An 11,781-nucleotide genomic window follows, 5' to 3' on the forward strand; every position below is an offset into this window, starting at 1 on the left:
TGTTTATTGTGTCTGTGTCTAATATGTCTGTGTTTATTGTGTCTGTGTCTATTATTTCTGTCTGTGTCTATTGTGTCGATCTCTTTTCTGTCTGTGTTCATTGAGTCTGTGTCTAATATGTCTGTGTTTATTGTGTCTATTATTTCTCTGTTTATTATGGCAGTGTTTAATATGTTTGTGTCTGTTTCTATTGTGTCTGTGTCTATTATTTCTCTGTTTATTATGGCGGTGTTTAATATGTTTGTGTCCGTTGTGTCTGTTTCTATTGTGTCTGTGTCCTGCGTGCCTCTCGCATTATATCAAGATGACTTGTTCAACAGGTATGTAACTGAAGTTATGGGTTTAACATCATCAATGGGCAATCTATTGCAGATTTGGGGATATTTAAGTTTTTCTTGGAACACTATAACTAAATGCTCATAACTGTAAAGTGTAAAGTGCAACACAGACAGTCGAAGATCAAAAGAAGCTTTCATTGCTTCAGGCAGAGGTTTAAGTGAAGGGCCAGCGGTATTCAGGGTAGCGTGGGTCGTCTGAACCTGCTCCTCTAGTCCAGGTCCATGAGTCCTTGGGTAAGACACTATACCCCAAATTGCTCCTGAAGGCTGTGCAATTGTCATTTAAATGTGAATCAGGTTCATCCTGATGGCAGGTTGACTGTGTGGCCCCTGCTTCAGTGGATGGGTTGGTGTGACTGGGCCCCTGCTTCAGTGGATGGGTTGGTGTGACTGGGCCCCTGCTTCAGTGGATGGGTTGGTGTGACTGGGCCCTTGCTTCAGTGGATGGGTTGGTGTGACCGGGCCCTTGCTTCAGTGGATGGGTTGGTGTGACTGGGTGAATGCTGTAGTTTCACAGGGCTTGTTGTTTGAAGACTAGAAAGCTGTTACACTCGTACAGGTTTCCTGAAGCATAAAACACTGCTGAGCAATCAAGAGTAGATGTACTGCTGTGTGGGGAGTGTGATGGAAGCCAGGTGTGCATTAATGAAAACCTTCAGAATTGTATTACTCAATGCCAGTTACTCTGACCGTGAGTTTGACTTCAAAGGGTTACCTTTCAAAAGAGACCAAAACCATGCATGTACTTTAGGTTTGCCTTGGGTAGGCGCTTCAACACTACGTCATCATTCACCCATTCACACACTGATGGGAGGAGCTACCATGAAGGTACCACCTGTCCATCAGGACTAACTAACATTCACACTGATGGGAGGAGCTACCATGAAGGTACCACCTGTCCATCAGGACTAACTAACATTCATACTCTGATGGGAGGAGCTACCATGAAGGTACCACCAGCACTATCTACTTATTATTACCCATCACACACTGCAGGTACAGCTGTTTTAGGGTTCAGTATTGCCGAGGACATGGACTAGTGGAGCAGGGGATCAAGATCAAACCGCCGATGGAAAGATGACCCTGCTCTATGGGTGTGAGCGTGTGCCTGTGTGTTGGGTCAGAGAGAGAGAGAGAGAGAGAGAGAGAGAGATAACTCTGTATACTGGGAGGCGGGACCCTCCGAGGAATTTCACTCATTGATCAGAACCCTTTTCTCCTTATTTATTAAAACAAATGGTTTCAGTCACACACACACACACACACACACACACACACACACACACACACACACACACACACACACACACACACACACACAGAGATGCCTACGGCACTCAGCTCCCTTTGGATTTATGTAACAAGGCTGTCATGGCCTCTTTCAGTCCTTATCAGTCACTCCCAGATGTGGTGGGGAATCTGAGCAGCCACACGCACACACACAGACACACACACACACACACACACACACACACGCACACACACGCACACGCACACACACACACAGTCCACCAGCCATCTAAGTGAACATGTAATGAGAGCCATTAGATTCAATTCAATTCAATTGACTGGCATTAGATGCAGTTGTGCTGGATGAGAGAGTCTGACAGTGAATAAGATGGTGTACTAACCCTTCACTTTACTGTAACCATGACAACATGTCTGATAGTGAATAAGATGGTGTACTAACCCTTCACTTTACTGTAACCATGACAACATGTCTGATAGTGAATAAGATGGTGTACTAACCCTTTGCTTTACTGTGTAGAGATGAACACTGTAACCATGACAACATGTCTGTTGGCCATCAGATGGCTGTAGTTGTAGATGTTGCATTGATCTGGTGTTCCTGCCTCAGAGGACAGTGAAGACGTGTTGTCAGCGGTTCCTCTGCGGTGTGACGTGTAACACTGCTCACCATGTAGAGCCTGTCATGGTATCACTGCTCACCATGGAGAGCCTGTCATGGTATGACAGCTCACCATGTAGAGCCTGTCATGGTATCACAGCTCACCATGTAGAGCCTGTCATGGTATCACTGCACTAGCTATGAATGCTGTGTTCATGCAGTGAGAACATGCAGCAAAGGCTTTAAAGAGATGGAAGCTTCATTAAGAACCTGTTTACCATGTGGAACCTTTGTTCAACACAGAGTGAGGACGTACTGAGTCGTAGAAGAAGATCAGATCAGGTCATCTGTCTTCGTCAGGTTCAATCACAGTTGATCACGATGATCTCAGTTTGTGAAATGACCTCTAACAATGCTTTGTGTTCAGATTACGTCTTGAATGAATGAATACATACTTTATCTTGCCACCACTGAAAGGAAATACACAATCACGGTTTGAGGTCAGATGAGTATGTTTGTTAGGTATCTTTAACTCATGTAGAGTCTAAGTGGATTCCACTGGGACACAGATGCAGGTCTCCTGTGTGAAGGTCCTCTTCGGCCCACCCGTCCACTTGGACCCCTTGCCTCTTATGCCGTGTTCACACCAGACGCGACAGATTTTTGACATGTCCGCTGGGCGACGCGTTTGAGGCGGCGCGAAGTCGCGCCAGTTGAAATATCCCAACTCCGGCGACAAAGTCATAGTTGCGTCAGCCAATCAGCGTTGAGAAGCTCCGCCCGTCACTGTTGTCTTGCTGCTGCTGCTCTGCCAGAAGTAGCGCTGGTAGCGGCTTCATTCAGACGCTGTTGTGGGACTACGGATAATATTATGAACCCAGACACCATGGAGTTTGATGTTCCGACATATGTGGAATTTACACAACAAGTATAAAGCAGAACTAGTGGTTATTTCCATGGTGGATGAAGGAATCGGTATCCGTTTCACGGAGATAAGCCAGACGCAGTTCCTGGAGGAGTCGGTGAAATTCACCGAGCTGTGTGCGGCTACGGTTGATGTCATGAACCCAAACACGAGGGCGTTTCATGTTCCCACATGTGGATTGGGACATGGGACTTCCACAACAAGTATAAAGCAGAACTAGTGGTTATTTATTCCATAGTCGATACTGGAAAAGACAGCTCTTTTTCACGGAGAGACCAGATGGTGATAAGCCTGCCCCCTTTGTGGCGTTTGGTGTGAACACCCTCTTTTCACTCGCGCGACCAAACTGAAGCGGTAAACGCGACGCGACAATTCCTGTCGCGTCCGGTGTGAACATAGCATTAGACTTAGGTTCAGACCAGCTCAACACAGGCTCCTGAAGCCATTGGGATAGCTGAGCACAGGACCATTGTGTCTGTAGTCCTGTCTGTTAGCATGTTAGCCTCCTACACCACAGAGGACAGCAGAGGTATGCACAGAGCTACCAACTCTCACGGTTTCGCCGTGTGACACATGCTTTTGCATGTTTTCACACGCACTCACGCCACACAACCAATTTCTCACGGCCAAAAAGAAATTCTGATTTGGGGCCGAGGCGCGTTCGTTCCTTTTCAAACTCCCCGACGATAGATGGCGCTAAGGAGCGTATCTGTAAACCTATTGGCTGCATAGACATCCTATTTGCCCCAAAGCAGGGGCGGACTGGCCATAGGGGACAGGCCGATGGTGTCAAGCGGCCCTGCCTCCGAGATCGCCGGCCATGACTATATTCTATGGCTCAGAGAAAATGTTAAATTTACTCTAATACATGATATTGATGATCACTGACTGAAATTTATAGTAGTCCTGGCGTCCGTACTCACACTCATGGTTTCCACACCCAGCATGCAACACTACTGATCTGTATTCACATTCATGGTTTGGATGTTGCTTGCAGGTTTTCAGGATATTCTGCCATTAATTTAATCCAAAACACCGGCACTCCAGCAGAGTTGAAATGTACATTTAAGTTTCATTTTCGGGGTAACGTTATCACGTAACCTCTTGACATGTGTCAAGACTAAGAGGCTCAGACGCACAGACGGATGTATCCGCTCATTCTTCAAAATAAAACAGATTTTTAGATTATTATTATTTTTTGCATTCTTTCTGTGCGGCCCGGTACTAAGGGGATCTTGCGTCACTCGCTCGCAGACGCAGACGCAGCCGCAGACGCAGCCGCATTTGAGTGTGACTCCACAGCATGGCACCAACACGTAAACCTTTAAAGGAGTTTACTGATATTGTTGTTATTACCATGTGACTATAATACACCTGGGCCGGCAGACTTAGTTTAGGTTCTGTTACTTAACTTATTGTTTTCTTATGCACCTTCAACACCCCTACCCCCACCCCCACCCCCCCTCACACACACACCACTACTGATACCACTGATGTTCACACCCCATCATATGTTCTGTTCTACAATACAGTTCATACTAATTCTACCCTCTGATTCCAGTTTCTTTATTGTGTCTTTCTCTGCTGACGTTTATTCCTTAAGGCTCTGTAGTTATACATATCATCTGATACTAGCACCGAGTTAAGCATATTCATCTAGCAGACTATACCTACCTTGGAGTGTTGCAATAGCCAGTATCATCATATTTAGCCAGTATCATCAGCAACATTTTGATCACCCCGACAAAATCTCATTCCAAGGTTTTTTGAAAAGTTGGCAGCTCTGTATGCAGCAGGTGGAGCGCTGGTCAGGATACAACACGTTAAGAGCTCGTGGTCATTTCATGGATTTCTGATAGCAGGCTGTCAGAACATGCGATGATTCTGTTGAAGTGGTCCAGCATGAAGACCTGCAGTCCTAGTGACCGCTGCTTTGGCTTCAGCATCACTTCATGTACGTCTGTTACAAGTGTCAACATGCTCCTTCTGAAGCTCTGCTGCCATTTCGAACATCTGAACATTTTGATTTGACTATTTGATGTAAACACATGTTTTATTAACTCTGTCCATGCTATTAGGATTGCAATGGGGGTAAAGGTGATGTGAAGCTGAGGTTACGGATATATAATGCCAGAGTAACAGAGTAGTACCTGTCCTGTAAGAACCATGCTGTCCCAGCATGCAGTAGCGGCCGCCTATACAACTTTTCCCACAATTACTTCAATTTATTTAGCCTTTTGCTGAATTGTTGGACAGATTGTTCAACATGTTCAAACACAAAATGTTGTCTTTGCTTTGCTTCTGGTGTTCAGATCAAACAACTTCTACCTGGCCATGCTGCTGTTCATGCTGTTCCTGTGCATGCTGCCCACCGTCTTCGCCATCGTGAGGTACAGACCTTCACAGCACTGTGGACCCTTCAGGTAGAGCATGTTTCATGAGTCATGTTCCCCTTCATGTATAGACTGTTGGCCTCCTCCTAGCCTTGGAAAAAACATATATATTTATTTTAATTACATTACTTTTTCTACAGCTAAACACAACATTTGTGTTCCTTGTGAAGACATTCCTCTATCTTGTGTGTTTTCCAAAGAGTAGCTTAATTACACATTGTAACTGGATCTATGTAGACCTTACATTTACAGATCAAGGTTATGTAGACCCAGGTCAGATCAACACAATGGCAACCACCATGTTGATATGAATGTTATGTCCGTAAACTAGTAGGTCAGCACAGCTGCAACCTGAACCCTGAGACGTGCGATTGTGTTTATATTGTTTATCAATGTTAACTCCATAAAAGTACCTACATGTGTGTTTCAGTGGTCAAGAAAAGATCTATGACATCATCTCTGAGACGGTGGCCAGTGATTTCCCCCTGTGGTTCAGTAAAGTGATGAGTTACGTCACCAGCCCTGTGGTAGTGCTGCCGGCACTGCTGCTGCTGTTGTAAGAGCGCGCGCACACACACACACACACACACACACACACACTATAACATCGACATGTCATCTTGGCTCTGTGTGTTTCAGCATGCTGATATACTATCTCCAGGCCATAGCCAGATCCCTCAAATTCACCAACAGCCAGCTGAGGATGCGGCTCCAGACTGTGAGTTTGTGTAAACGCTGTATGACTGTACTTGTATATCTCTTTTCTAGTCTTCCAACAACTCCATTCACACAGTGGTGGGAGGGGCCACCATGCTGTATGTATTTCAACATGTATACTTTTTTGACACAACATAATAATGTCTCTCCATCGCAGCACGTTTGCTTTCAGCTGATCTGGTTGCCCATATTCAATTCAATTCAGTTTATTTTATATAGCCCAACATCACAAATACAAGTTTGCCTCGGACGGCTTTACAATCTGTACACATAACATCCTGTCCCGGGACCTCACATCGAATCAGGTAAAACTCCCCCAATAAAGATAGTAAAAACCCTTTCACAGGGAAAAAAGGGGAAGAAACCTGAGGGAGAGCAACAGAGGAGGATCCCTCTCCCCGGATGGACAGAAGCAATAGATGTCATGTGGCCAGAATGAATAACGTAACAGAGTTACAGCACATTACATGAGTATGACAGAAACTATTCATATAATGAGTAGTAGGCATGGTCCATGATCCAGATAGCCACGATCCATTAAGCAGAAGGAGGTAGAGAGGAAGGGGGGGCATCAGCAGGGCCATGGCAGTAGGCAGGACCGGGGTCCTCCCCCCTGGTTCCAGGCAGCCACGATCCATGGAAAAAGAAAGTAGAGTTAGTAATGTGCATTGAAGAGACAATCATTTATCCAGAAGGAGAGAAAGAAGAGGTGAAGAGGAGAGGAGTAGCGAAAGAGGAAGAGAAGGAGAGAAAGAGCTCAGTGTATCCTAAGATGTCCCCCAGCAGTCTAGGCCTATAGCAGCATATCTAGGGGCTGGACCAGCCCTAACTATAAGCCTGAAACAGCCCTAATTATAAGCGCTATCAAAGAGGAAAGTCTTAAGTCTACTCTTAAATGAGGTGACTGTGTCTGCCCCCCGGACTGAAAGTGGAAGCTGATTCCACAGAAGAGGAGCCCGATAACTGAAAGCTCTAGCCCCCAACCTACTTTTTAACACTCTGGGAACCACAAGTAACCCTGCATTCAGTGAGCGTAATGCTCTCGTGGGGTAATATGGCACTATAAGGTCCTTAAGATATGATGGTGCATGTATGAAGTTAAGGCTTTGTAGGAAAGGAGAAAGGATTTTAAATATGATTCTCGATCTTACAGGAAGTCGGTGGAGAGCAGCTAGTACAGGAGTAATGTGATCTCTCTTCCGCGTCCTCGTTAGTACACGAGCTGCAGCATTCTGGATCAACTGGAGAGATCCAAGGGATTTACCGCAGCAGCCTGATAATACGGAGTACAGTACAGTAATCCAGTCTTGAAGTAACAAATGCGTGGATCAATGTTTCTGCATCGCTTTGACACAGGATGTGCCGGATCTTTGAGATGTTCCGTAGGTGAAAAAAGGCGGTCCTTGAGATCTGTTTCACGTGGGAGCCAAAGGACAGGTCCTGGTCAAAAATAACTCTGAGATTCCTTCTGGTGGTGGTGGATGCCAGAGCGATGCCATCCAGAGGAATCATATCATCAGATACTTGATTTCTGAGGTGTTCTCGGCCGAGTAGAATAACTTCAGTCTTGTCCGAGTTCAGTAGCAGGAAGTTGCAGGTCATCCAGGTTTTGACGTCTTTAAGACACGCTTGAAGTTTAGCGACCTGGTGGGTTTCATCTGGCTTGATCCACAGATATAGTTGAGTATCATCAGCGTAACAGTGAAAGTTTATGGAGTGTTTTCTGATAATGTTGCCTAAAGGAAGCATATATAAGGTGAATAAAATTGGTCTAAGCACAGAACCCTGTGGAACTCCATGGCGAACGGCAGTGGTAACCGAGGCCTCATCGTTTACAAATACAAACTGAGATCGATCTGATAAATACGACTTAGACCAGCTTAGTGCTGTACCTTTATTACCAATCAACTGGTCTAGTCTCTGTAATAAGATGTCATGGTCAATGGTGTCAAACACTGCACTAAGGTCTAACAAGACCAGTACAGAGACCTAGTCCCCTATCCCCATATGATGAAGGATAAGGCAGGAATATGACCAGTTATGTTGACCGGTGATAATTTGGTCGGCCTTGAGTACTTTTATGGGTACAAAACACGCAGAACAAGGATTTTTGATGGCAATAGGATATCAATATTTTAAAATCATGCAGATGCTCCAGCAACTCTTCTAGCTCAGCCTCCCGTGAGGCCTCCAGGAGAAACCAGATGCTGCCTCCTCCAGCCAGGAGAGCTCCACCTCACTGCTCACTGGTCCTCTGGGAGACAACCCCAACACCACGCTGCTGGAGGAGGCACAGGAGAACCAGGACTGAGCGGCGTAGACTGTGTCTCAGAGGTAGAGAGGGTCGGCTCACACTTCCAGTCCATGTCGATGAGTTCTTGGGCCAGACACGTAACCCCAAATGGCTCCGCAGGCCGGGGGAAGGCTCTGGATAGTGATGGTAGAGGCACCTTGCATGTCGCCCCTGCATCAGAGAGTGAAGGGTGTGAACGGGCAAAGGAAGACCAGTCCAAAGACTAGAAAGGCGCTGAGAGGTTTTGGAAAGGACTGGCGCTTGTCCACACTACCGCTTTTGTTCAAAAGGGACCGCCAAATTCCACACAAAATGAAAAAATGCAAGTAGCTTGTAGCAATGTTTATGCTAAAATGTAGAAAATATTTAAGGTAGAATTTTCCTTTAATCTCTCCAGGAGCGGACCGAAGACAAGAAGAAAGTCTTCCAGATGGCTGCAGGTATCTCTGGAGGTTTCTTGTGTGTGCTCCGTTGTTTCTCATGGTGTCGTGACCCACCCCCCGTGACCCACCCCCCGTGACCTTTACCCCATCTTAGCCAGATTGCAGGCTCCAGAAGCTGCGGCTGACAAAAAGCCGGATCAGCAGGATAGCGACATTACGAGCCGGGAGGCCTCCATCAACACGCCATCTCCCCAATGGAACGGCAGCGTTACCAACTTTACTTCTCCTGTTCGTCATGGAAACAGCATCCGCACCATCACCCAATCAGCTTCCAGGCCGGACCTGAACCGAGGGAGGGCGTCCGGGTCCGTCAGGAGCCCGACAGTGACCGTACTACCCAAACACATACCCAACAGGTCTGGCACGCATGGTACATTGTCATAAAACAACGGCCACATGATGGATTCATACCATGTCATTGATGTTATTGTAGAATGGATAAATGGTGAACATGTAACCATGGCAATGTGTTAAACTACATTGTAATCACCAGCTAATAGTTAGTTTGGTTCCTTTGAACTGGTTTGAAAGCTGCCCACTGAACCCTTGATTGGGCTTAGTCTTTTCTAAGTTTCTTTCTCCGGAACAAGGTCGATTGTTCTGAGCTTACGACCTCAAATAAAGGCATCGATCACATTGAGACACATTCAGAACATACACAGTAGTGTGCAACAACACAGAAGCTGACATTCACATGTATGATCTCTAGGCAACGGGACGAGAAGTCTCTGATTGGAGTCGGTTTGGTTTTGACTCATCACTCATCAGAGAGAAAGAGGCTTTGGCAGAACTGTAATCTGTGAACCCATCGGCTACACCAGAAAGAGAGTGTACAGACGTATTGTTGTCACATGTAACTGATGGGTTTGGAAATTGCTGTTTACCAGAGGGAACTCAAATTCACTCAGCATTTCCTAAAAGGAAAGTCAATACGTTCTCTTATAGTAGCGTCGGACTCAACCGTCCCCAGACAGAAGCTGCTCTGGGTCAATAGACCCATTGGTGGTCCTCATGTCTTATCACTGCTATGAATAGTTGTGATGTTATTTAGCATTCTAGTTTTGGCATTACTCGTCCAACGATTCATTGTTCAGTTTTCAGTTACCTTATAGCTAACCTGCGTTTTCTAAATGCTGTCTCAGTTTCTGAAGAATACTATTTTGTGGGAAGCTGAATACTTGTAAGTTACGGGAATGTTTTCTTGCATGAAAAAGGTCCAAATCAAACCTGTGAATATTGGTTTTAAAAAGGACCATACCAGTGTTGTTGCATGTTTCACAACATGTTGACCGAATAGCCTACAGCATCCCTGCTGAGTAACATTCACATGTTTACTCAAGCTTTGTTGTTGTGAACCTTGTTTGATTACCTATGCGGTGAACAGTGTAGTCAATTCATTGGAACCTTTCATGAAGCATTCTGCAATGATACATACCGACCATAATATGACCTGATATGCATGTGTTGTCCTCTCCTGTAACAGACCCTGTCTGTGTGGCCCCGGTGGTGCCTGCAGGTCCAGGTCCCACCACCTGGCGTACGACCCCCCAGCAGGCGGTTCTGACCACGTCCACTCTGCCCCCCTGCACAGGAAGGTCATACGCGCCATCCATCCGGTCCAGGCTGCCGGCATCATCGCCGCACAGAGTTACGGCGGCCGGCGCGGCCACACCACCCGCTACGTGATCATCAACGAGCACGAGCGCAGGAAGAAGCTACTGCGCTCCAACACACGCGTCCCACGCCACTTCCTCATGGAGGAGCCTGCAGAGATCCTGCAGCTGTACCCGCGCAACATGAAGCGCTACGCACCCCGCGCCGTGCACCACCAACCGCAAGCTCACCGGTCACACCCCTCGCATCTGAGTGAGGAAGAGGAGGAGGAGGAGGAGGAAGAGGAGGGAAAAGGCAGAAGAAGGAAAACTCATCGGCCGCGGTCCCTCTCTGACCTTCACCAGCCGGCTCACTTCTACATTGGGGACCGCGTAGAGAGCCACGTGTCCGCCGCTAGAGGCGCTCACACTCGAGCTCGAGGAAGGTGTGGAGGGGATGAAGAGGAGGGTGAAGGAGACATGGACTGGGGAGATGTAGAGTCTCACTCCCGGGTCCAGGCCACTGTGAGAGGAGCCGACTCGCTGCTTGTGCGAACCAGGCGTCACTGCCAGTCCCCAGCCAGGACCCGGCACACGGAGTCCTTTGTGAAACCCAAGACCAGACCCAAGCTGGAGACCCCTCTGACCGAGTCTGACTCCGCCTCCCTGGCCTCCAGCAGCGACCAGCAGAACAGCAGCACTGACCAGTACATCCAGGTCATCCACAGCAAGGAGCCCCATCTCAAGGCTGCAGGGAAGCTGGCCAAGAAGAAGTCCAAAGCCAGCTTTGATCTGAATGTCATCGAGTCAAATGACCTTGTTTGCTCCAATGTATGACCTCTCTGCTCCAGTGTATGACCTCTCTGCTCCAGTGTATGACCTCTCTTCTCCAGTGTATGACCTCTCTGCTCCATTGTATGACCTCTGCTAAACCATGTGTTCTGTTCACAGACACTACAGGCTACACTGCTTTAAAGCACATCCTGAATATTATTGTAAATGTGATGTTTTCTTTGATGTGTGTGGTCTTGTCACATTTTAAACCACCACATGTACATGAGATACAACATGGTGGATGGTGTCATTGTGTTAACATCACACAACAACACTGACGCGGTTGTGTAACAGTAGCGGGAAACAAGCTCCGTCCTCCACGTCCAATAATGACGTCAACACTACAATTCCCAGCTTGCTTTGCGGCAACATACGAGGACTCCAGCTGCAGGTGCGT

At 46.9% G+C, this 11,781-nt stretch overlaps 1 protein-coding gene across 1 annotated transcript in view; it reads left to right on the forward strand.

Annotated features, from left to right (window-relative positions):
* The window catches only part of tmc3 (transmembrane channel like 3), a gene marked incomplete at both ends in the record, with an annotated part of 50,995 nt that extends 39,608 nt beyond the window's left edge, over positions 1-11,387 (forward strand). Inside the window, 6 exons of the mRNA XM_079216589.1 lie at positions 5,425-5,535; positions 5,936-6,061; positions 6,145-6,223; positions 8,913-8,955; positions 9,053-9,314; positions 10,550-11,387. Coding sequence (XP_079072715.1) covers positions 5,425-5,535; positions 5,936-6,061; positions 6,145-6,223; positions 8,913-8,955; positions 9,053-9,314; positions 10,550-11,387 — 1,459 coding nt within the window. The remainder of the gene's footprint in view (positions 1-5,424; positions 5,536-5,935; positions 6,062-6,144; positions 6,224-8,912; positions 8,956-9,052; positions 9,315-10,549) is intronic.
* Between the last annotated feature and the right edge of the window lie 394 nt (positions 11,388-11,781).

This window comes from Taurulus bubalis (assembly GCF_910589615.1).
Source record: "Taurulus bubalis genome assembly, chromosome: 4".
Lineage (NCBI taxonomy): Eukaryota > Metazoa > Chordata > Actinopteri > Perciformes > Cottidae > Taurulus > Taurulus bubalis.